Here is a 26,345-nt window from a genome sequence, read left to right on the forward strand (position 1 = left end):
CAAACAAAATCAGAAATGAAAAGGGAGACATAACTACAGATTCAGAGGAAATTCAAAAGATCATCAGATCTTACTATAAAAGCCTATATTCAACAAAACTTGAAAATCTGCAGGAAATGGACAATTTCCTAGACAGATACCAGGTACCGAAGTTAAATCAGGAACAGATAAACCAGTTAAACAACCCCATAACTCCTAAGGAAATAGAAGCAGTCATTAAAGGTCTCCCAACCAAAAAGAGCCCAGGTCCAGACGGGTTTAGTGCAGAATTCTATCACACCTTCATAGAAGACCTCATACCAATATTATCCAAACTATTCCACAAAATTGAAACAGATGGAGCACTACCCAATTCCTTCTATGAAGCCACAATTACTCTTATACCTAAACCACACAAAGACCCAACAAAGAAAGAGAACTTCAGACCAATTTCCCTTATGAATATCGACGCAAAAATACTCAATAAAATTCTGGCAAACCGAATCCAAGAGCACATCAAAACAATCATCCACCATGATCAAGTAGGCTTCATCCCAGGCATGCAGGGATGGTTTAATATACGGAAAACCATCAACGTGATCCATTATATAAACAAACTGAAAGAACAAAACCACATGATCATTTCATTAGATGCTGAGAAAGCATTTGACAAAATTCAACACCCCTTCATGATAAAAGTCCTGGAAAGAATAGGAATTCAAGGCCAATACCTAAACATAGTAAAAGCATATACAGCAAACCAGTTGCTAACATTAAACTAAATGGAGAGAAACTTGAAGCAATCCCACTAAAATCAGGGACTAGACAAGGCTGACCACTCTCTTCCTTCTTATTCAATATAGTGCTTGAAGTTCTAGCCAGAGCAATCAGACAACAAAAGGAGGTCAAGGGGATACAGATCGGAAAAGAAGAGGTCAAAATATCACTATTTGCAGATGATATGATAGTATATTTAAGTGATCCCAAAAGTTCCACCAGAGAACTACTAAAGCTAATAAACAACTTCAGCAAAGTGGCTGGGTATAAAATTAACTCAAATAAATCAGTAGCCTTCCTCTACACAAAAGAGAAACAAGCCGAGAAAGAAATTAGGGAAACGACACCCTTCATAATAGACCCAAATAATATAAAGTACCTCGGTGTGACTTTAACCAAGCAAGTAAAAGATCTGTACAATAAGAACTTCAAGACTCTGAAGAAAGAAATTGAAGACGACCTCAGAAGATGGAAAGATCTCCCATGCTCATGGATTGGCAGGATTAATATAGTAAAAATGGCCATTTTACCAAAAGCGTTCTACAGATTCAATGCAATCCCCATCAAAATACCAATCCAATTCTTCAAAGAGTTAGACAGAACAATTTGCAAATTCATCTGGAATAACAAAAACCCAGGATAGCTAAAACTATCCTCAACAATAAAAGGACTTCAGGGGGAATCACTATCCCTGAACTCAAGCAGTATTACAGAGCAATAGTTATAAAAACTGCATGGTATTGGTACAGAGACAGACAGATAGACCAATGGAACAGAATTGAAGACCCAGAAATGAACCCACACACCTATGGGCACTTGATTTTTGCCAAAGGAGCCAAAACCATCAAATGGAAAAAAGACAGCATTTTCAGCAAATGGTGCTGGTTCAACTGGAGGTCAACATGTAGAAGAATGCAGATCAATCCATGCTTATCACCCTGTACAATGCTTAAGTCCAAGTGAATCAAAGACCTCCACATGAAACCAGATACACTCAAACTAATAGAAGAAAAACTAGGGAAGCATCTGGAACACATGGGCACTGGAAAAAATTTCCTGAACAAAACACCAATGGCTTATGCTCTAAGATCAAGAATCGACAAATGGGATCTCATAAAACTGCAAAGCTTCTGTAAGGCAAAGGACACTGTGGTTAGGACAAAACAGCAACCAACAGATTGGGAAAAGATCTTTACCAATCCTACAACAGATAGAGGCCTTATATCCAAAATATACAAAGAACTCAAGAAGTTAGACCGCAGGGAGACAAATAACCCTATTAAAAAATGGGGTTCAGAGCTAAACAAAGAATTCACAGCTGAGGAATGCCAAATGGCTGAGATACACCTAAAGAAATGTTCAGGGTTGGGGATTTAGCACAGTGGTAGAGCGTTTGCCTAGCAAGCGCGAGGCCCTGGGTTCGGTCCCCAGCTCCGAAAAAAAGAACAAAAAAAAAAAAAATGTTCAACATCTTTAGTCATAAGGGAAATGCAAATCAAAATAACCCTGAGATTTCACCTCACACCAGTGAGAATGGCTAAGATCAAAAACTCAAATAACAGCAAATGCTGGCGAGGATGTGGAGAAAGAGGAACACTCCTCCATTGTTGGTGGGATTGCATACTGGTACAACCATTCCGGAAATCAGTCTGGAGGTTCCTCAGAAAATTGGACATTCAACTGCCCGAGGATCCAGCTATACCTCTCTTGGGCATATACCCAAAAGTTGCCCCAACATACAACAAAGAGACATGCTCCACCTTGTTCATAGCAGCCTTATTTATAATAGCCAGAAGCTGGACAGAACCCATATGCCCTTCAACAGAGGAATGGATACAGAAAATGTGGTACATCTACACAATGGAATCTTACTCAGCTATCAAAAACAATGACTTTATGAAATTTGTAGGCAAATGGTTGGAACTGGAAAATATCATCCTGAGTGAGGTAACCCAATCACAGAGAAACACACATAGTATGCATTCATTGATAAGTGGCTATTAGCCCAAATGCTTGAATTACCCAAGATGCCTAGAACAAATGAAACTCAAGACGGATGATCAAAATGTGAATGCTTCACTCTTTCTTTAAAAGGGGAACAAAAGGGGGCTGGAGAGATGGCTCAGTGGTTAAGAGCACCGACTGCTCTTCCTGAGGTCCTGAGTTCAAATCCTAGCAACCACATGGTGGCTCACAACCATCTGTAATGAGATCTGATGCCCTCTTCTGGTGTGTCTGAAGGCAGCTACAGTGTACTCATATACATAAAATAAAATCTTAAAAAAATAAATTTATAAAAGGGGAACAAGAATACCCTTGGCAGGGAATAGAGAGGCAAAGATTAAAACAGACACAGAAGCAACACCCATTCAGAGCCTGCCCCACATGTGGCCCATAGATATACAGCCACCCAATTAGACAAGATGGATGAAGCAAAGAAGTGCAGGCTGACAGGAGCCGGATGTAGATCTCTCCTGAGAGACACAGCCAGAATACAGCAAATACAGAGGCGAATGCCAGCAGCAAACCACTGGACTGAGAATAGGACCCCCGTTGAAGGAATCAGAGAAAGAACTGGAAGAGCTTGAAGGGGCTCGAGACCCCATATGTACAACAATCTCAAGCAACCAGAGCTTCCAGGGACTAAGCCACTACCTAAAGACTATACATGGACTGACCCTGGACTCTGACCTCATAGGTAGCATTGAATATCCTAGTAAGAGCACCAGTGGAAGGGGAAGCCCTGGGTCCTGCTAAGACTGAACCCCCAGTGAACTAGATTGTTGGGGGGAGGGCGGCAATGGGGGGAGGATGGGGAGGGGAACACCCATAAAGAAGGGGAGGGGGAGGGATTAGGGGGATGTTTGCCCGGAAACCGGAAAGGGAATAACACTCGAAATGTAAATAAGAAATACTCACGTTAATAAAAAAAAAAAAAAAAAGAGTTGCTGTGGTCTTGGTGTCTTTTCACAGCAATAGAAATCCGACCTAAGACACTGTTCTTTCAACATCCCCTTGGCCCTGCCTCCTCACTCAGACCGAACTTGCTGAGATGAGAGACAGCTCAGAAGCTGGCAGATGCTTTCAACTGTGAGCTGTAGGGATGGACAGTGGAGGTCCAGGTCCGGGTCAGCTGGCTCCAGCTTGTGCTCACTTCTTCCCTCCTCCCTCTCCCTCTCCCTTTCCCTGTCCCTGTCCCTCTCCTCCTCCCTCTTGAGATAAAATGTCACTATGTAGCCTAGGCTGGCCTCAGACTCATATCTACCTGTCTCCTCCCCAAGTGCTGGGATTGCAGGTGGCCATTACCGTGCCCCGCCAACAGAATTATTTGGGTAATTGTATGTATGCAGAGAGGGGTGTGTGTGTGTGTGTGTGTGTGTGTGTGTGTGTGTGTGTGTGTGTGTGTATTTTGCTGGGGTTGCATAACCTAGGCAAGAGAATTATTTGGGTAATTGCATGTATGCAGAGGTGTGTGTGTGTTTTGCTGGGGTTGCATAACCTAGGCAAGCACTCTACCACTGATCTGTTCACCTAGATATTTCCTTATAAAGAACTGGCTCTGGCAAGAAAGGACTGATGCTGTCTCGGAGCTGACAGCAGACATCTGCAGCTGGTCCACTGGAGGACTGTGCTTGGCTAAGGGACTCTACCCCAGTTGCTGAACCCTCAAAAACTCCCCGTGTCTTCTACAGTTACATCCTGGGGATTAATTGCCCTTGACTGAAGGGCTTAGAGCCCAGGACCTTGATTGGTCAGGTATCAGCTGTTAGCAGTCTGCTTTTCTCATGCACTTATAGTCTTCAAGAATACAGGAACTCCACAGCTGGCCTGAGACTATTAAAGCACTCTTTTAGTCTGGCCCTGCTTTGCTGAGGCAGCTCATTGTCTGGTGCAGAAGAGAGCCTCGAGTAACCTTGAGGGTAGATTCGTGTCTGCAGGGTTGGTCCCCCTGGTGTTCGAGGCTGTGTGTGCTGTGCAGGTCAGGCCCAGCAGCTGTGGTCTCAAGGGAGACTGACATCACAGCCGAGACAGTTTCCCCAGCAGACCTTTCCTTTCTGTGCTCTGGGCTGACTCACTGTCTCTCTGCAGCTGAGTGTTTGGGAGGGAAGGCCTGGTTGGAACGGGCAGGTGACAAAGGGGCCAGTTGTCTGGGCTTGAGCTGGGAAGCAGCCAGATCTGATGTGCACGGCTGCTTCCAGACGCTGCGGTAATCAATAGGGCACCGGGAGCAAGGCTGATGGGATTACCTGGCCTTTGCAATCAAAACCCACCAGACTGAACATTTGACCTTAAGCTCCTCAGCTTCCTTTGGAGTCTCTATCTGATGGCTTTTGAAAATCCATCTGGCAGGTTCTACAATCCAAAGTCACTCAGGGAACCTGAGGTCTGTTGTAGGATCCACAGCTGTGGGCACAGACTTGCCGTCAGGGTCACAGATTCTGGGGGAGGAGATGGGAAGCTCAGGGCAGGCCTGTGCCTCACCCTACACTCTTACCGAAGCAGGAGGGTGGGAGCATCTGATGTGTTTGGAGTCTCTCCAGAAGAAAATTAGCTGACCGTGGCCCTGGCCTGGGCATCTGGAAGTTTCTTCTGTGACATACCGTACCAAGTAGCTTCAGGGACATGGAAAGTAGGCAGCTTGGGGTATGGATAGGGGATCCTCTACATTCCTTTCTGTCCCTGACCAAACCGAAAGGACGGATAGTGTGCCTGGCCTAGGTTTGCAGGGAGGTGGTGATTGGCCTCTCTAGGACCTGTCTGGCCCCAGACTACCCAGGAATGTCTGTCTGGTGGAAGAGTGCACATGGGGTGATTTGCGATGTTTGAGACAGGCTCTTGCAATGTAGCTTGCGATGACCGTGTATCCGAGATCCTTCTCTCTCAGCTTCCTGAATACTGGAGTCATGGCGTGTGCCATTGCACTTGGTTTTATGTGGGCTGTTTGTGACATGAGATATGGTATGGGGGAGGTGGTCTCTTGCATGGCACTGCCCCATCCCCCCCTTGAGTCACAAGGAGGGAGGGCTTCCTGAGCGTCTGGGGCAGGACTGTGACTCCTGCTGTCATCAGGAGGAAGGATGGGCTCTTTGAGGGAAGCGGTCTGGAGGAGGAGCTAATGGGTTCTTTATGGCTCCTCCTAAGCGCCTGCACCTGACTCCCAGCTCTAGGGATTAGCCAGAGCCCCTAGCTTTCATGGGTGCATGGGCAGGTTTGTCTCAATCACTGAACCTCGCAGTGTGGCTGTCCTCTGCCTGGCTTTCCTGTGTGGAGATCATCCCAGAGGCTGCACTGTAGCGGCCCCAGCTCACACATAGGAGCGGTCTGCGGGCTCAGACACTACTCTGATTTGCAGAGGGCTACCTCCCTCTTTGACGACTTAATGACATCTTGACATGGTTGCTGACTTGGGCTCTGCACGCACTGTGTTGTGCCAGTAGCAGAATAAAAGGCAGCCACATTGTTTGGAGCTGAAGGCAGGCGCCCGGCGCTGGAAACGGATGGCGGTTGCTGTCATTTGGCCTTTTTTACTTATTCATTAGCCACACACAGGTGGTCAGCTAGCCACTAAGACCTGCCCTTTAAAATTCCATTTTCTGGAGGGTTCCATCATGTCTGCATCATGTGGCATTAATTTAATGGCTCCTTCTCACCCAAGGGCTTACACAGGGCTTTGGGGCCCATGGTACTGTGACCAAGCATCACTCACTCTGACTCTGGGCTTGTGCTTGGGCCCAGCTGCTGGCAGAGCACAAATCCCGGGTACAGGGTGGGTATCCTGTCAAGGGAGACAACCTCTGTCTTCTGCCGGAACCGCACCGTGCACTGGAACGAGGAGTATCCAAGTGAGCTCAGCTCCTCTCCCGATTTGTCCCTTTAGTCTGGTTCTTTCCATCTGGATCTCCCATGTGATGGGGCCAGGCATGAGCTGTGCCTGCTCCTCACCACATGCCAGCAGGATGTAGATCCTCTAAGAAGCCACTGTGTACCCTATCAGCACCCCCGCCACCCCAGTGCATCCAGAGATTCCCAGTGACCCTCCCCGCCAGGAGACATGTTACTCCTTTTCCCATCAGCTCCACTAAGTTGTGGCTGCCAAGAGTTCCATGGCTGGTTTGATCTTGCCGCCTGGCATATACGTCCCTCCAGGTAACGTCTAAATGATTTTACTGTAATTAACTCACAAACACAAAAAAAAAAAAGCAAGTACTGTTCAAACTTAATTATCTCTGCCCTTTCTAAGAATGTAATGTGCAGAGTACCCGACAAAATGCCCACAGCTCTTCGTATTTTATACCTTGGCGGTTATTTCTGGCAAGACGACGCATGGGAGGTGCATTAAGACCCAGTTTGCACTCAGTCTAGACTGTGGCATCTGCCTCTGTGAGGAGAGCAAGTGCTGGGCAAAGGCCTCCCTTTGCTCCACCTTGCCATCCAGAGACAGTTTGAATGTCGGTTGTCCTCCGTAAGGTCATGTATTGAATGCTTGGTTTTCCTACCTGATGGTGCTGTTAGGAAGGAAGACTTCAGAGGAAATGGATCACTGGATGTGTCCTCCGGGGTGCCATCTCGTCTCAGGCCCCTCATCTCCGCTGTCAGCTGCCCATCCACTGCAAATGGAACAGCCTTTGCTGTACATGGCCTCCACCATAGCGCCCTGCCTCCCCCATTCACTCAGGCGTAGTGGAGCCAAGCAACCCTACACTGAGCCTCTGAAACCAAGAACCCCGAGAAGTGAATAGTTCCTTTCTTACGTTGCCCGGCAAGGCACGTCTTCGTACTGATGTAAACGTGAGTTGGATAAGCACCATGTGGGAGTTTGGAGGTGAGCATGCAGGAGGGACACCCAGTGTTCGCAGCTCACTGCTATCACCTCCTTTTTGCTGCCACTTCCCTTGGCTTCATAGGATCAAGCCTGGGGATCACTGCTTCCAGATTTCACCTGTCTTCTCTGGCCTGGCAAGTCTCTGATAAATCCTAACTTGTAAGACTCCAGAAGAGGACAGGCAGATGTTTCCTAGCGGCTTCTTCTAAAGGACACTTTTTTTGGAAAGAGGCTTCAGGTACCCTATGGCAGTGGATATGAAAAGGTTAGGGCCCCCACTTTAGTGGCTGGCCTGACCCCTGTGCAGAGCCCTGGAGGCTGAATCAGATCTTTGTGCTTCTGAATCTGTAGGGAGTTTGCTTTTCATGCCTGTCACAACCCATGTTGACAAAGTGACTGGGGCTGGAGGTAGGGCGGGGCTGTGCTGGCACAGCTGGAGAGCAAGTGACAGCTAGCAGCTGTCTTGATGGTCTCCCTGCCCCTCGCTTTCCCAGTCTGCACCTGGGACTCCCAGGATCCAGTTGAAGTGACACTTCCTGCCTCAGCTCTTGAGGCCTTTTGCTAAGAGGTGTCAGATCTTGGCCGGTTAACTTTTGAGCCCTGTCTCATGGCAGAAGCTAATGTGACTGAATTGTGCAAATTTAATTTAATGGCAAGACCTTGATGCCCAGTGAGTTTTTCAGAGGTCAAAGGGAGGTGGGTCGGGGGGCAGAGAGCATTCCATGAAACCACAGTGAGATCAGCGTTTCTCAGACTAAAGTGGGGTTTCTACCTGGACTGTGACACTCTCTCTCTCTCTCTCTCTCTCTCTCTCTCTCTCTCTCTCTCTCTCTCTCTTTCTCTCTCTCTCTCTCTCTCTCTCTCTTTCTCTCTCTGCTGGTTCCATTACCCTCCACTATCCCCTGATTCTCTAGTCTGAACCTCTGATAACAAGCTTTACCTGTTTGGGTGGAAAGAGATTGATACTGGGCCAGAGAGCTGTGGACTGCAGTTCCCAAGCAGTGCTGTGCTATGACACATGGGCCTTGGAGCTCTGAGGACCTCCTGGTTCCATCCCCAGATGAATTCCCACACATCCCTCATGGCCCTGGTAGATATAAAGACCACCTGTTGTCCGGTTCTGAGACCTGTGGGATGGTGCACCTGCCGTGAGACAACAGTAGGACGGGAAGGGGTGGGTCTGTCCCCTTACTTTCCAGGTGTGCGGTAAGTAGTGCCCATGGCATGCATATATATATATATATATATATATATATATATATATATATATATATATATATATGTGTGTGTGTGTGTGTGTGTGTCACTGGATGTGGCACTTGACAGTGACCTCACCCCCCCATGTGGTGACTGTTCTTCCATATGGGAGCCCACTGCCCCCACCAGCGTTGACTCATCTGGGGTGGCACTGCAGCCTGCTGAATCCAGGGAAAGCATCCACAGTCAGGCAAGGGCTGTCTCACCTCATCTACTCCATGCTTTCTCCTTGGCTAATTGTTTTAGAGTTGATGACTAAGCTTAAATTCTTCTCCTCACATTGAGAAATACTGATATTGACTTCTTTAAAGCGTTCACGTATTAACCTTCCTTTAAAGAGGTACAGCTGGGAAGTCACTTACTCCGTGCCCCTAAAGGCGAGGCACACAGGCTGACTGCCTAGAGGGTTAGTGTGGGGGAGGGAACGAATGGAAGCAGGGACCGTATTCTCCCACTGTTTGCTGCCCGCAACCAGGGGCGTAGTGGACTGAATCAGAGGTCCCAGGGTGGCAGGCGTAGTTCAGCGGCTTTGACACCCTTTCATCAACTGCTGGGTGTATATGCTTGGTGCTGGGTCATCACACTGTATCAGGGATGGACCAGAGCTTCATGGCTTGGATTTGGTAGGCAGAAGGTGACCAGGCTGGGGCATTGCCAGGCCCTGACCATGGTTTCGTTGTGCTTTCTTTTCAGGATCCATTCCAAGGAGCATTTCAAGGAGAAGTACGCAGTGGACGATGTCCAGTACGCGGATGAGGTGCGTAGCTGAAGTGGCACTGAGGCATAAGCAACCTGGGTTATGCTGACCCGTGAGGTTCCTCCGAAAGGATGTCTCTGAGAAGCGACCTGCCTGCAAATGGTACCCCGCTCCAGTCAAAAGTGCGGTGGGTCCGGCCTGGGCCCTTGTGTGTTGAGGGGTCTATTTGTAAGGAGAGCCCCAGGTTGTGAATGGCTAGTGCGTGTACGTACAGGAATTGGGGAGTGCCCTGACTTAAATCAGCCTTCCAGCCTGGTCACCCAGCCAGTGTTGGGTAGTGTGGGTGGATGTGTCTGTGTCCTCCCGAGGCTGTGAATCCGACCCTTGTCCACGCTGATGAGAGGGGCTCTTTCAACCTCCACTGCCGACAGTGGCTAAGCAGAGTTGGGCGCACATCTCAGAGCTACACGGTCCGAGTGAGCAAAGTCCTCCAATACCGTGGCTACTGCCTGGCACACAAGAGGCCACTCTGTTCCATCCCTGGATGCTGTCACGGCTCCAGGTTCTAATCCCACCCCACTCTTTATCATCCCCATCCATCAAGGCCTTGCCATGCTCTCCAAGTCAGAGCTGGATGGAAGTCAGCATCTGCCACTGGCAATCCAACCTGGGCCTGGCTGGAGCAGCTGGACAGGGCTCCACGACCGCATTGCCCTAGACAGAGCTCGAAAGCGCACACATGCTAAGAGCTGGGGCTGCCAGGCTTTGGAAGCAGCTTAGATGCCTGTCGATGGATGAATGGAGAGAAGAAATGTGCTGTATGTCTGCAGCAGACTGTCAGTCATTCATGAAGTCATTTGCAGGAGAATGGATGGCACTGGGGATCTTCATGTGACTGGAAAGCAGCCAGGTGCCCCGAGTTTGCCCTCATGTGGAGTCTAGATAAACCTGCCCATCTGCCTGTCTGCCTGTGTGCAGGGTGAAAGCAGAGGCACTGTTGGGAAAGTGGGAGGGGAGGAGGAAGGGGAGGAGGGAGAATAAGATCAGAGGCCTTCGAGGTCATACGTGAATACCTCATATGGAAGCACAACCTTGAGCTATGCTTGTACGATACTAATTTCTTTGGAGAGACCTTGAAGCAGAAGACGTAGTGACAGGAGAGGAGAAGAGCCTTGAGGCCCAGGACTGGGATTGCAGGGTAGAGGTGGTTATAAGATCCGTCCAGTGGAGATCAAGCAAAAATCTGTTCCTCTGGACAGGACATAGCTATGCTGGGGTAACAGCACCAGGTGAAGAAGCAGGTTTTGAGGGACTCTGGTCAATTACATTGCATGGTGAGGAGCCTGCCTGTCTCTGCTCAGTGTTCCGTGCCTGGCCTACTGGCTCTGGGATAGACAGTTCTCCTTGACCTTGGGCAGACCAGCTTTGGCCTCATCCTGTACAGGGGCAGAATGGTCCTGCCTTGAGTTCTGTAGCCTGGAGTGCTAAGACCCCTCCTCCCCCACTCTTTATCAACCATGGAGGCCTTGCACTGGTCCACACTGGTGCTCTCCGGATAGCGTGTGAACATCAGCTGGCCTCCGCTCTGCACCCGACGTTGTCCCGTCGCCATCTTGAGAACCTGATTGTTTGCCTTGCCACGTCTCTCCTGCATTCTCCGTTCTAGTCCCAGAGATGTGCAGGATATCAGAGGTGTTCAGATCCACAGCTCCACCTAGCAGCACAGGGTGTGGGCCAGCACAGGAAGTGAATTCATGGGCGAAGTCAGTGAAGCAAAGTAGAACCCTGTCAGGTTCCCAGGAAAACCTCAGTGAAGGCAAATGCTCGCAAACCTGTACCTGAGTCTATGTCTTCTGTATCTTCTGTCCTGTTGGGCCAGGGGGAGGTAGGTAATGTGTTAATTTTTTTCTGAAAGGTTTAAAATAATTATTAGCGTATGTGTTTAAAAGGTATAATTTATAAGTATATGTAGATGTCTGTGTGTATGGGCATGTGCATGCAGTACCTATGGAGGCCAGAAGAGGGCATCGGATTTCCTGGGGTTATGAGTTACAGGGGGTTGTGACTGCCCAATGCGGATACTGGGGACTGTACCCTGGTCCTCTGAAAGAACAGCAAGTGTAATTAACCACAGAACCGTCTCTCCAGCCCCGTAGTGTATGTACATTATAGAGAAGAATAAGCTTCCTTCTTATGTTTTTATGTGCGCACTGTGCACTATGATGGTAAAACCATGTTTGTCCTGCCCAACACTGACCTTCTTCTCCTCATGTAGTTCCCCTTCTACTTCCTACTCTTTATTTTTTTTCAACTGTAGATTCTGCAGATGAGAGGAAACACACCATGTTTGCCTTTCTGAGTCTGGCTTAGCCAGATGATCTCTGCTGGAGAGGACACACTCTTCATTCCTTGTGTGGCTAGATAACACCCAATTGTGTGTACGTACCACACCTCCATTCTCCATTTGTCTGTTGATGAGCACCAGACTGATTGCACGTCACTGGTGTGAATTGTACCACAGTAAGTGTGGGTCTGAAGCGCGTCTCTGCCCTAAGCTGATTTAGCTGCTTTGGGCCGTATACCTAAGACTGGTGTAGCAGGCTCATACATAATTTTGTGGAGACCTTCATACTGATTTCCATGATGGATGCACACATTTAAAGTCCTACTTGTAGTGTATAGGGTTCCTTTTCTCATACATTGAGAAGCCGCTTTTGATGGATCCTCTTGTCATGTGGCTTCCAGTTTTAAGAGAGACTGAATGTTTACGTGCCCCTAATGAGGCCATTCGCTTGCTACATTGTATCTTTAAGCATTAGAGGAGATCTGTTCATCCTTCTCCCTGACTTTGGTGCTGATGCTGTCCTTTGGCCAATGTATCTCCATTACCCTTGCACACTATATCATGCATCTCAGTGTCATTGCTCTATTGGGCCTTGACCTCGGCACCTCCCATCCTCAAACCGGGAGAGAGAGCTAGCATAGTCTCTGTTTCAGGGTTTTGAGAGTCCTGCATTTGGCTGGGCTTTACCTGCTGCTGAGTATGATCCCTTTCTGGGCTGTAGCCTCAAGAATTGTCATTACTGGAGGGAGGGGAGAATTCAGCTCCCATTTACCCTATGATTTCTTGGGGAAGAAAGCAGCCCTCCAGATGTGGGACATTAGAGGACATATTGGGGCAGGAAGTCCTTAGTGAAGGGTTAGACAGACCAGCTTGCTCTTAACCTTTGAAGGCAGAATGTTAAATGAAGGCATCACTAGAGGTCAAAGGGCAGAGCCCCTTTAGGGTTCTGGAGTCCTCTGTCGGAGCAAGATACTCATTACCATCGTTGATCAGATCTGTTGATCACAGGGCCTTGGACGTGCCAGGCAGTACCACTGAACCACACCCTAGCTTTACTGCTGTCCTAGGTAAAGTAGGTGCTTCACTCTGGGGCTAGTCGCTGTAGGAGGCTACCCTGTCCTCCAGTGAACCACAGGTCCAACCCTATTTATAGACCAGGAGGTCAAGTCTGAGAGGCAGAAGACCTCATCCATGGCCCCACAGCCAGGGCGTGGCAATATTGTGACTCGAAGACTTCCAGGTTCCAGAGGCTGCCTCCGTCTCTACACTTGCCTACCAGTAGCAGAAGGCTGGCTTGTGGGAGGCTTGCGTGTGCAGAGGTGACCCAGGCTTTCAAGTCCCTGTGATCTCCTGAAGCTGGGAATGAATCCCACCAAAAGGAGCAAACTGCTGCTTCAAGCCCCATGGGCTGGAAGCATTTTCTGATGTGGGCAGCACCATGCACAGTCCATCATGGAAAGTGACAGGGAGCTCCTTAGGCAGGTAATCCCAGGCCAGTTCTACAGTGCTCAGCCCTGCCCAGCCTTGGCCATCCTTGCCCATCTTCATGAACCAGACAGCTAGCTGCAGGTGCGAGCTTGCGCTGAAGGAGAGTGGGAGTGGCCTGGGGCACAGCTGATCCCTTGATGTCTTATATGCATTTATATGTAAAATGCGTGTGTGTGTGTGTGTGTGTGTGTGTGTGTGTGTGTGTGTGTGTGTAAAATGCATGTATCAGAGGACGGCATGCAGGAAACCCCGAGTTCAATGCCCAGAACCAAATTAATGAAGCACGCCTGTAATCCTAGCCTGTAGAGGGGGGAGGCAGGAGGCTCGGAAGATCGAGATCATCCTCAGTTATTTAATGCTTTCAAAGGCCTGGGCTACATGAGACCTTGTCTAAAAACCTGCAGATGTCTGAGATGACAGGCCTGGTTTCCCTCCTACTCCTAACAGGAGAGCCAGAGCTTAATTACTGAAAAGGGGTCACTCAGGGGACCCCTGGGAGGGGGCTCCACAACACTGCTGTGTATACGTGGTGTAGAAGCTAGTGTCTAACTAACTGGGAGCTGGCAGGGCAGAGGATGACTTTTGTATTTGCTTTATGGCAGATGTTTCAAGGTTCCAGGGTCAGTTAGCCAGGCAGAATGTAAGAGCTGTCCTGTGTGTGTGTGTGTGTGTGTGTGTGTGTGTGTGTGTGTGTGTGTGTGTGTGTGTGGCTTCAGGAAGAGGGGTCTTTGATAGGACCTTGCCCTGAAGGGGCTGTGTACTCTGATTGCTCAAGAATAGTCAGACAGCCATATTGTTGGTGCTATTTTGATTTTAAAAGCAGATTCAAAAACTTAAGGGCATTTCAGGCCACTGGTGTGTATGCACCGGTGTCTTGGGAAACTGTCATGGATAATGGCTTGTTTTCTAGAGTTTCAATGCTGGTCGGGCAGAGCCCTGCACACTGGGGCCACATGGGCTTTCCTCAGCAACAGAGTTGAAGCGTGTCTAATTCCTTTGTTAAGAGTGACTCACTGGCTTGGTCAGAGTTCTGGTTAGGAGCCTCTGTAAAGTTCCCTTGGGCAACTCCTGGATTGTCCCCTGGGCAGGATCTGGGCCCACAGGGCTCTGATAATTCTTCTGGCCTGTCCACCTAGTCAAGGCTGCCTGGGAGATGGATGCTGGCTATGGCCTGCAGCAAGACAGGAACATTTAACAGCCCCACTAGGGAGAGCAGATGGGTCCCCTGTGGCTGTGCTCCTGGAAAGTAGGCCCGGGGTTGTTAAAGCTGTGCTGTCTAGTCCTGGGGCTACATTCAGAGCCAGCGACACAAAACCGAATCTTGTTCCCTTAATTTTTGAGGCACAGCCTCCAATCGGTGTGCTGATGAGTGTAGCACTAATGGGTCTCCACGGGGAAGGCAGATGGAGCCGCTGGGCTGGGAGAGGTTCTGCAGCCATAGAGGTAACCAGGGCCCACTCAAGCAGCTGTGATCAATAAAAGATGTTACTCTGCCAGGACTCACGACGCCTGGCCGGCTCTATCGGGCCTCCATGCATCTGAGCGGCAGGCTTACAGCGAGGGGGGTGGGGGGCTTCCCCTCCATTATTCCTAACCAGCATGTCCAGAGAGTCATTGTGGAGAGAAAAACCATCAGCCCACACATTTGTTATCCAGCTCCTCTCTCCTAAGGACAATAGCAGATACAATCCCCAAGTGCCTCCTCGCTCTCTGATTCTGCCGCTGTAATTGACGGCATCGGTGTGTGCTGATGAATGTAGACCCTTCATGTCAACGAAACAACACACCCAGGGCCTGACACACTCTGCTCTGTTGGTTTTAATGAGCCTCTCTCCCCTCCAGGAGGGGCAGGCTGGGCAGGCAGGAGGAGGGGACGACGCATGCCTTCATTTGTGAAACACAGAGGGGCTCAGTCATTCTCCAGTTACTGAGCAGGGAAGGAGAGAGGCTGCTCCTGGAGAGCCAGTGCCTCAGCCCTCTTGGCTAGACCATGGTGTGGAATACTGGCCTTTGACTCCGTATTCAACTAGGTCACTTCATTCATAATTTTTTTCTTTTTATTATTACCCCTTCCCCCTTTGTTCTTTCCTTCCTTTTAAGGACGGGTCCTGGGGACTCTGTGCTGGCCCTGATCCTCCCACTTACGCCTTCCAAGTTCTGGGGAAATAGGCACATACTATGCCCCTGCTCATTTAATTTTCTTTTAAAGTAAACTCCCCCCCCACCTTAGGAAATAGGGTTTCATTGTGTATTCCAGACTAACCTTTCCATTCTTTTTTTTTCTTTTTTTTTCTTTTTTTCAGAGCTGAGGACTGAACCCAGGGCCTTGAGCTTACCAGGCAAGCGGTCTACCACTGAGCTAAATCCCCAACCCCCCAAACTAACCTTAAACTCACAATTCTCCTAGCTGAACTTCCCAAATGCTGGAATTATAGGTGTGAGGCACCACACTGTACCAGGAAACAAATCCTTAATATATAAATATATAAAAAACTATGTAGACCAGGATGCTCACACAGCATTATTTGTAATAATTCATCATTAGAAATGATTTACATGTCCAGAAAAGGGAAGGATCAAGTAAATGACATGTAGTCCATTAAGACTTTTCTATAACCACGTGTTAAAACTGGGCTTTGCTACTTCTTTTTAAAGGTAGGTGTCTGTGTGTGTGTGTGTGTGTGTGTGTGTGTGTGTGTGTATGCTCATGGAGGCCATGAGAGGGTGTTGAATTATAGGTGGTTGTAAGGCAACAGATATGGGTTTTAGAGACCAACTTGGACCTCCCAGAAGAGCAGTCAGAGCTCTTACGCCTTGTGCTGTCTGCCTCTTCTGTCCTGGCTTTGCTATTCCTTAGCTGTGCTTTTAGGCAGGTTCTGCAACCCTCACGCAAGCTGTTTTATCTGTGAGTTCCGGATGTCTGTGCCTTTATGGGTGGTTAAATGAGGTGATGTGTGTAAGATGACTGACGCAGGCCATAATCAAAGACTTATTGAACGTTTACCCTCCCCAGCAGTAGTGACTGCTAAAAATTACGTGTTTGAAGAATATTTAATGACAGGAAATAAGCGAAGCATGTAATTTCATATGATCCAAATGTCATTACAGTTCTGTTTCTGTCTCTGGGGATGGGATGGCAGGTGTATTTTCTCTTTCATGGCTTCCAGTGTGTTCCAGCTTTTCTCCAGAAACGTTTTAGTATTGAAGAGTGTGTATATGCTACGTCAAAACCTATCAAAATATCCACCTTAAATGCGTACGGCGTGGAGTGTCTCAGCAGTAGCTCAGCCAGCCCGTTGGCACAGCCCACCCTCCTCTCCTGTGTTGAGGGTATCAGAGAGCTTAGGGCGGGGATGGGGAGCATGACAGACAGTCAGCCCAAGGATCAAATTGCTCCTAGCAATGGTCAGCACTCTGGAGTGCAGGTTTCCTAGCTGGTGTATGATGTCAGGGGATGGATGGCAGCCGGCTGGGGGTGGGGGGAGAGAAGGGAGTGACTGAATCTGCTTGCAGGCTGGGGTTCAGACCCAGGTAGGATGTGATAGACTAGTCAAGATGGTGGGAAGATGATCCAGCCGTAGGTGAGAGTGAGCAGAGGTGTGGGCAGGCGAGCCTAAGTCTGCTCACACAAGGTACTGGGGAGGAAGCATTCAGCATGTAGGGACAGGAGACGTAGCCGGCCAGGGTGGAAGCCAGTGAGTGAAGTTGAGTAAAGCTCACTCCTTTCGGTTTAGCCAAGGAGATCGGTGTCAGTAGGGAGAGAGGCATCTGCTCTGAGGATGGGCAGCACTGGGGCTTGTGCCTGACAGAACCAGACCTTTCAGGAAGAGCAGGAAACCACACACACAGATGCTGGCCTTGGAGAGTGGGCAGGTCTGGCTCTTGGGAGCCAGGGATCTTTGAGGCGCCTGGAGGCAGGCCACATGGTGAGGAGGGTGCTGGTTTATGCCCTCTACTGTAGGGCTTCCTGGAGTCCTTCCACCTCCCGGAGCCTGTTTCCTCATCTTAAGGGCAGGGTGGCAGTGGTATCTCCTGTCTTGAGAACCTGCTCCCTCCTGTACCCATGAGGTTGTGATTGTGTATCATCTCCATTCCACTCCTCTGCTGGGTTAGTCACTGGATGAGAAAGGAAACGCTTCAGTCCACAGTGGGTGCAGTTCGAGATGGCAGGAGCTTGTGGTGGAGCAAAAGGGCACCCATCACAGCAGACCAGGATCAAGGCAGAGATCAGGGACTGCCAGGCCCTACCTCCTAAAGGATGTGCAGCCTTCAAAATAGCCACAAACTGGCCACGTCATACCTCAGTCTGTCTGAGACATTTCAAATTCAAACCGTAACTCTGCTCTAAACTGGGTTTCCCTTTTGATTTTCAGATTGCCAGTGTCCTGACTTCACGGAACCCCTCTGTCCTCCTCACTTTGGTAAGTGACCGGTCTCGGGAGCCACGCAGTACTTGGCACCCTGCAGCACAAGAGGGTTGATTAAAAAAGAGGCTGAAAAGAAGTTAGGCATAGAGGAATGCAGACTTGGGATGCTGAGGCAGGAAAATGGCAGTTAGAGGCTAGCCTGAGCTACATAAGTGAATGAAAAAGAGAAACTGAGAACCGGTCACCTGTGGTGAGTAGGGACACCTGTTTTGTGTGCTAATGACTAACCGTGGAATGTGCTGTGTCTGGTCTTGTGGCCACAGTGGGTAAGGTACTACCAGCAGTCTGGGCTTAAAACCAGACTTGGACATAGAACTGTGTCCACCTTAAGCTCGTGGCATTTCACTCTTTATTAGCTCTTTAGATTGTCACTCTCTATTCTCATCTGAATGCCCTATGATAATACAATTTGGAAATCAGACTCTCCAAATCAGACCTTAAGGGGGTGCACAGCCTGGGGTGAGGCAGGGGTGTAGGGACTGGGCTATTGTACTCTTCTGCCTTGCCCACTCTCTCTGTCTCTGTCTCTGTCTCTCACATACACACAGACACACACACACGCACACACACACAGACACACAAACACAGACACACACACAGAGACACACAAACACACACACACACACACACACACACACACACACACACACACACACACCCCACACGGAGCCCTTCATCCTTCCAGAATGTCCCTTCTCTCCTTTGTTACTGACTTACATGGGAATAGCTCTCTTCTCACTGGCCCAGGTTTTTGTTTTGTTTTTTACCTTTTATTGGTTCTTTGTGAATTTCACTTCACGCACCCTAATCCCACTCATCTTCACCTCCCCTCATGCCTGCCCTCCACCCTTGGGGGACAGCCCAGATCAGGGATGTCCACCTTTGGTGGTAACAGACTCCCATTGCTGCAAGGCCACAGACCCACATGTGGCCCCAGTGGCAGCACAGGCCAGGACCCCACCATGGCCCCAGGTGGCATCCCCGGCTACTCACATCAGGCTGTTCCTCACTGCCCTACCGCTCGTCATTGTGCCCACACCCTCTGTTTCTCTTCCCCTTCTATCTTTCCACCACTTCCTTGCTCCTCTTAGTAGCACCAGGGGTCACTCAGTGTCTAGGGTTGTCTCAGACGTGACCTCAGGAGTGGTGCATTATGCCTCAGGGCAGGGGTCATCTCCGACCTGTGCTGCACTAGACTGGTGGTCACCTCAGGCTAGCCCCCTGTCCCGGCCCCCTGGTGCTGGACTGGTGGTCACCTCATGCTCACCTTTTTCAGGGAACGTTAGGCTATTAATCATTCAGATGTCCACAGGTCAGAACACTGAGCATAGCCATAGCCTCTCTCCTCTCTGCCACCTACTGACGCACGTGTGTCACAGCAGCCACCCCTGCCGTGCCTCTAGGGACAGGATGGCCCAGTGTGTCTTAGCTAGGATTAAAGTAGGGATCAGCCTGAGATTCTTGAGGAAGCTGTGGCTGCTGAGAGTGCCTTCCCTCTCTGAGGTGGCTCTCTTTTCTCTGAACCCCTAGTTTAATGTATGACTGAGTTTCCCGTTGGAGAAGGATGGAGACAGATGGAGGCTGAATCTATAGTTGTCCCTGGGTATCCATGGAGGGTTGGTTTCCAGACCCCTGGGGATCCCAAAAGTACAGATTCAGGAGTCCCTTTTATTACATCAACCCATGCACACCTTCCCATACCCAGCAAATCACCTGCAGGTTACCTGTAGCACTACAGTGCTAAGTGCCTGTGCTTAGGGTTTCTGTTGCTGCGATAAACACCATGACCTAAAGTTATGTGGGTAAGAAAGGGTTTATTTTGTCTTATCCCTTGTGGTCCATCATCCAGGGAAGTCAGAGCAGGAACTCAAGCAAGAACAGGGAGCTGATGCAGAGGCTGCGAAGGGGTGCTGTTTGCTAGCTTGCTCCCCAGCTTCCTTATGCCATACAGAAACCCTGCCCTGGGATGGCTCCACCCACAATGGGCTGGACCTTTCCCCCTCAGTCTCATAATCAAGAAGATGCCCTACATCTTTACCTACAAGTTAGTCTGGTGGGAGCATTTTCTCAACCATGGTCCCCTCCTCTCAGACGACTCTAACTTGTGTCAAGTTGACGTGATACTACTTCTCTGTGTGTAATAACACACTGTCTTCGTTAGGAGATGATGATAAGAAAAAAAAAATCTGCAGCTGTAATTGTCTCTTGGTTCAGGGATTTTGTTGTTTTCTTTTTTCAAATGTTTTTGATCCGTGATGGCTGGTTCTGTGGTTACAGAATGGTAGTGTGAAGGGCAGGCTACATTCCTCTGGACCTCACACTAGTGGCAGTGTGTGTGTGTATGTGTAAGATAAAAGATAAGGAGCCTGGAGAGGGCAGGTGGGGGCGGGCAGAGAGTACATCATGTATGTGTGGGTGGAGAAGATATCTCAGGTCCTTGATTTTCTTGCCCAGCCCCTGCCTGGACCTGAGTGTTTGAGCAGTGTGAGCTCTGGTCCATTCATATCCGCCCTTTGCTGTGTACCCAGGATGCTGCAGCAGACCTGCCCCTTGCTGTGTCCCTTGCTCTGACCCAACCAGGCTATTCTTGAACTGGTGATTTCCGCTTCCTCAGTCTTCCCAGTGCTAGAATCACCAGCATGTGCCACTGTAGCTAGATCTCTCTGCTTTTCACATTGCACTAGGGGGGAAAAAAACCTTCTGGGGCCCAGCTTAGAGCCACCTGAGGAAAGGGCATACTGGGCTGTGGCTCCATTGGAGTCCTATCTGGAAGAGGCAGATCCTCCTAGGTAGGCTCTGGGGATGCTTGTGGCCCTTGTGTGACACACCTCTTCTCACACCTCCTCTTCTCTCCACAGCGCGGTGTCAACACAGACAGTGGCAATGTCTGCAGGGAGGCTTCCTTCGAGGGCATTAGCAAGTGAGTCTGCCCTCAACCCACTTCTACCTTTCCCAACTGATCTTTCCCAGGCCGGCCGTACAAGACATGAAATATGGGAGTGTGCTGTGGATAGGTTGAATCAACTGTGTAGTGAAATAATTTGTCGAAAATCACTTCCCCTTTTACTTTAAGGAAGACACCCTTCCGTGTTGGGCTCCCTCTCAGAAGAGCCCTGGGGCCCTGGCCACTGTGGGGCAAGAGTAGCTGTTTTCTTTGTTTGTATTTTGTTGTCTTTTGCATTGGCTGATTGATTTTGTGTGTGTATGTGGAGGGGGGGGGGTGAGTGTACATGCCATGGTGTGTGTGGAGGTCAGAGGACAACCTTTGGGGGCTGTTCTGTTCTCTCCTTCCACTGGGTAGATCCTGGGAATCGAACTGAGGTTGGCGGGCTTGGTGCAGAGCAAGTTTACATTCTTCACATTGTTCACATAACTAGCCTTGTTTTTCATTTCCGATTTAGCCCAGGCTGTCCTAGGAATGGCCTTTGCATTGACTAGTTTTTCTGAGACCAGTTTTGTTTTTTAAGTCAACACCAACCCCTCCTCCCCGACCCTTCAGACCCCACTAGTCCTGGCCCAGCCCAGTTCTCATGATCTCTCTGTGTCTCCATTAGCCTAGTCTTTTGCTCACTACCTAGTTAAGCTCTGGGTTTGAGTCCCTTAATCCCTACTCAGGAAATTAGTCCCCTCTCTGGGCAGGACGGTAATAGGTCTGTCTCCTTGTCATCCATGCCCCCAGAGAACACTGCCTGCTAGCTGTGGCCAGGCCAGGCTGTGTCCTGGGAGGTCTGCTGGAGTGATTGGACAGCCCTCAACCATGCTCCTGCACCTGGGGCACAGTGACAGATTCCCCACCACAGATTCTCTGTGGGCACTTTGTCCTCTGTTGTCTTTTTGTAGGCCAAGGTGGTACCACTGGAAGAGACTCCTTATAATTATGTATGAGTCGGGCCCCAGGAGGGAGGGAACCCGTGTTTGTGCGGCAGAAGGGTGATTAGAAAGGATTATGAGCTCATGAATATGTATCATTTCCCCAGTGATAAGAGCTGTGGGGCAGGGAGATGGGGTATCTATATCTAGTTTGGTTCTTTCATGGCACAAACTGCTGTATCCTTTTGGAATTTCTCCCTAAGCAGCCTGGTGATGACCAACCCAGCTTGCTGAAATGTCGCCTGCTAAGTTTGTTTTCTTCTCCCAGTTCCCCAGCACTGCCAGGTGCCTGTTCCCCAACACCCTCTTCACCTTTCTCAACCCATACCATCTGCAGCCTCCGCGTGGGTTTCAGCCACGTTGAAGTGGGTGTCTTGGAGGGCACCTCACTGACTGACTCTGTGATGACTTTGGTCACCACCACTAATGTGCAGCACTGCTTGGGTGGTGGGGACCAAAGGAGACGGTCTGTGGCCAGAGCCTGCACAGTAGCTGGCTGCCTGCTACAGATCCTGCTCAAATCTGTTACCCGTGAGCCTTGGTCTCCCCATCTGTGCTGTAGCCAAGTGAAGCCAGCATGGTCAGTGGCCAGATTCATGCATAGGTATAAGCTGTGGCATCTGTTTCTGCCACAGAGGATGCTGAGTTTCTCCTAGAATGGGATCCTGTGGATTATGTGACTGGTGAGGTCCTGGAGTGAAGCTGCTGAGGCCAATCTCTGCTACACTGGGAAAGTTTACTGGGAAAGGCCATCAGTGGCCACTGGGAACCAGAAGTGGAAGCCTTATCCTGCCTCACTAAGAGGACTCTGGGCTGTAAACTCCAACCTTGCTCTCCTCTGAGCAGATCCCAGCCTCTGCCCCTGCTCCTCCCCTGAGTCTTCTCAGGCCTTCTCAGGACCCCAGTGAGCTTGTACCCTGCGGTTCTCCACCGAGTTGACATCTTGGGACTCATCTTTCTGGTTTTGTTTTTGAGACAAGATCTTGCTCTATAGCCTAGGCAGGCCTGGAACTCACAGGTCTCCCATTACAGGTGTGTACCAACATGTCCAGCATGGAACCCTTTTCTTGAGACCGAGGAACTGTCTTCCACAGTTTGTCTCACTCATGGGATGTATATATATGGTAGGGGACTACTATGGTGCTCCCCAGGCCTATGGCAGCTGAGCTGGGCTGGGACCAGCTCTCCATGCTGGGTGTGGGCTGGCTTTGTTTCTGCACGTATGTGATAGCTAGAGTCTGACTCCTCACCTCTGCTTTGGAATATCTGACCTATATGTGGGACCCCTCGTTGGTCCAAGGTCGGTTTGTCCCTCACTCTCCTCCTCTCTGGGCCTCATCTCTCATTCTGTCATCCTTTGTGTAATTTCCTGGTGTTCTATGCTAGGACAAGAGCCATCATCAGGTGTCCTACCATACTATCAGTGAACACTCACTTGGGGTCCCGGCCATCGGCTCAAATGTCCCTAGTTCCTCCCTGTTAAAGCCATGTCTGTGTTCTTGGGCTCTAGGCTGCAAACACCTCAGGACTTGGTGCCAAGCTGGGGAGAAACCTTGTCCTCAAGGGCCACCATGACACAGGACTGCACTTACCTGCCTGCCGAGAGACTCCTGCTGGTTGCTGGTTAATAATAGCCTTTTTCCTAAGCAAGATGAATCTTTCTGTTGTCCTAGTTTCCAGTGTGTAACTGATCTGTCCCCGGTCACCTTTCACTGCCCAGATGAAGCTCCACATTCCTGGGACGTTTGCTTTTGGCCCCTTTAAATGTCTCAGAAATGCCTCAATTTTGGATCTCTGTTCTACCTAGATTGATACATAGATTTAGCCCTGTCTGTCTGTACTGAGGACCTCCCAGGCTGCCTTCTCCCCTTGGCCCACATGAAGAGGGGCTGGCAATGGCCTCAGTAGCCTACCCATTCCAGACCCTCTGAACTGTGGTCCAGCCAGGTCGTTAGTTGGTTTGTGGCTTCATAGAATTACCACTCTGGTGTACTGTCCCATATGTGTGGGGCCTTAGCCTCAGACCAGAGCCACAGCAAGGTGTGCACCAGGTCAGAGAGTGGTGGGGGCAGTAGAGGAGCAGAGAAGAGAGAGGTGGAGGCAAGGGAGCTGATAGACAGATGCCAGAGAGATCTTGCTGGAGCCATAGGCCACTGGGTTTCCGAGAGACTAAGTCTTCTGATTACATTGTGATGTTGTGTTGAGCGAGAGATCTTGCCCAGCCTAAGGTGCCACATTAGGCCTGTTGCATCAGACACACATTCTAAGAACATTTAGAAGAAGGCCTCTCCATAGACTCTGGTAGGCCTATGGTGGATGGGAGCAGGGGTCAGGTTCCCATGGCCAGGCTCTGCTGTGGGTACAAGGGCTGCTCTGTAGGCTGGAGCTGGGAGAAGCAGAGATAGGGAGGGTAGACCTGCAGCAAAGAGGACTTGAAACCTGCCTTCTGGACACCGGTGCCCAGAGCCCCTCTAAGCAAACTTGTCTCCAGTACATGACCAAGCCAGGAGCCATGCATCTTCGTTAGTGCCTGAGGAAGTAGATCTTAGGGCAGAGTGTCCTGAAGTAGGGAAGCTGACCACGAAGGCTCTATGAAATGGGCCTGTGGCCTAAGCTGAGAGCCACCCATCCATCAGAATTGAAAGAGAGGTAGTGGGGATGTGTCCCTGTACCAGACCAGTCCCTTCCAGTCGGGCAGGACCTGTGTGTATGAATTCTGGGTGGAGACAGCCAATTACAGAGTCCACCGTTTCACGCCATCATCTGAGAGAGAAATATGGTCCTTATTCCACATCAGCTGGCTATTGAGAACAAGCATATTTCTTATCTTTTGGCATTTAGTTAAATTGCCTTGCATATTTGAAGACAATTGGTTACAAATTAATTCCATTTAAATAAGCAGTTAAATATGAAATGCTGAATTTGGGACTTGCTAATGCAAGGATATTAATATTCAACGATGTGAATTTTAAAACCTAGGAAGTTAGAGGGACATTATTAAAACTTGACGATTTACAGCAAAATGCCAATTTGTGGTTTGGGGACCATGACTTTTGGGTAACGGTTAACTCGCACATCAAGTTAATATTTAGGATTGAGCTTCAAATTATGGCCCATGGAAATCTCCATGAAGGGACAACCTTCCCCAACGCCCTGTTAGGAAGTGTGTGTGTGTGTGTGTGTGTGTGTGCGCACATGCATGTCCTTTAGTGGATTAGAAACTCCAGACCCATGGTGTAGGGTGAGAGAGGCCTGCCTCAGAGGCTAGCCTGCCCTGTTCACTCTTCCAGTTTCTACCTTCCACTCCTAGGGTATCCTCTCACCCCCACAGACATGGTAGCGTTTTGTTGTCTTTGCATAATGAATAGATTCTTATCCTCGAAAGAGCTACTAGTACCCAGGCCACAGTGTGGAGTAGCAGAATGTCATTACTTAAGAGTTGAGCCCATCCAAAGTCCTTCGAACTCTTCTGTGAGTGTCTGAGTTTCTCTGTTTGGAATTCTGTGTGTCTCTGGGCCTATGCCTTGGTCTATGTGTGTCATTTGTGTCTGTGTGTCCTTATTTGTGTCCTGTGGGTCTTTGTGTGTGTGTGTGTGTGTGTGTGTGTGTGTGTGTGTGTGTGTGTGTGTGTGTGTGCTGGCTGTCTGGATATGTGTACATGTATGGATGACCTTGTACCTTGTAAGCGCATGTGCTACAAATGTCTTTCGGTATCTGGGCAAGTAGAATAATCCCTCCTTTGCAGTTTTGACTTTTACCATCTCACTCACAGTCAACCACAATCTGAAAGCATTACCTGGAAAATTCTAGAAATGTGTAACTCATAAGGAACCCAAGTCAGTACTTAATAGCATTCAAGATAGAACCCCCTTTGAAGGCTCCTGTCCCAGCAGAGGAGCCCCTGAAAACTGTACAGTGAGGCAAGAGAGTGGGAGGTGAGGCCCAGGCAAAGGAGGCTCAGGGGTATAGACACGGGAAGGGATGGGAATGTTAGGCACAGGCCAGGCACTCCAAAGCACATGTCCCACCACTGAACTCTGTTCCCAGCCCTCACTCACACCCTGCAGTTTTGAGATAGGGTCTCACTTTGTAGTCCAGGCTTGCTTGTCCTCTTACTCCAGCCCCCTGCATGGCTGAAGTTGCATGCATTACCATGCATGTCCAGTTCATGAGTTCACGCTGTTCTTCAAAGCATCATCCCAACTTGTATCATTTACTTGAGTCACAAATTATCCGTGGCACACTCACCTATTAGTTTCTCAGTAGCCATCTCTCTTATCAAATCAGCCATGTGGTATCCCAGTACTTGTGTTTAGATAGCCTTTCTTTTACTTAATAATTAATTTTTTTCAAAGCATGAGTCTAGTGATGCAATTTTACTATAGCATGTTGTAATTGTTCTATTTTATTATTACTTATTACTAGCTTCCTACTGTGCCTAATTTATAAATTAAATTTTACCATACTATTCATGCTTGGTGAGAGAACCATGGTATCCCCAATGTTCAGTACTGTGTCCTCAGGCACCCATTGTGGGGGTCTAGGAACGTGTCCTTCCTAGAACATAGGTGACATCTCTGTCCATTTGTGTGTGTCTCTGGTGTCTCTTATGCGCACGTCTGTATGTTTTCTGTCCAGTCTGCTGTCTTTGTATGTGTGTGTTTCTACAGCTGTGTCTGTATG

The 26,345-nt window shown here is 49.2% G+C and overlaps 1 protein-coding gene and 1 non-coding gene across 2 annotated transcripts in view; one reads left to right on the top strand and one right to left on the bottom strand.

Annotated features, from left to right (window-relative positions):
- Pepd (peptidase D) overlaps positions 1-26,345 on the top strand; it is a 138,587-nt gene that overhangs the window by 18,617 nt on the left and 93,625 nt on the right. Inside the window, exons 4-6 of the mRNA NM_001009641.2 lie at positions 9,530-9,593; positions 17,739-17,786; positions 20,651-20,712. Coding sequence (NP_001009641.1) covers positions 9,530-9,593; positions 17,739-17,786; positions 20,651-20,712 — 174 coding nt within the window. The remainder of the gene's footprint in view (positions 1-9,529; positions 9,594-17,738; positions 17,787-20,650; positions 20,713-26,345) is intronic.
- LOC120102039 (small nucleolar RNA SNORA17) lies at positions 19,071-19,202 on the bottom strand. The gene has a single exon (XR_015655941.1). It is a non-coding gene; the product is annotated as a small nucleolar RNA SNORA17 (small nucleolar RNA).

The sequence above is a fragment of the Rattus norvegicus genome, chromosome 1 (genome assembly GCF_021556685.1).
Source record: "Rattus norvegicus strain SHRSP/BbbUtx chromosome 1, alternate assembly SHRSP_T2T, whole genome shotgun sequence".
NCBI lineage: Eukaryota > Metazoa > Chordata > Mammalia > Rodentia > Muridae > Rattus > Rattus norvegicus.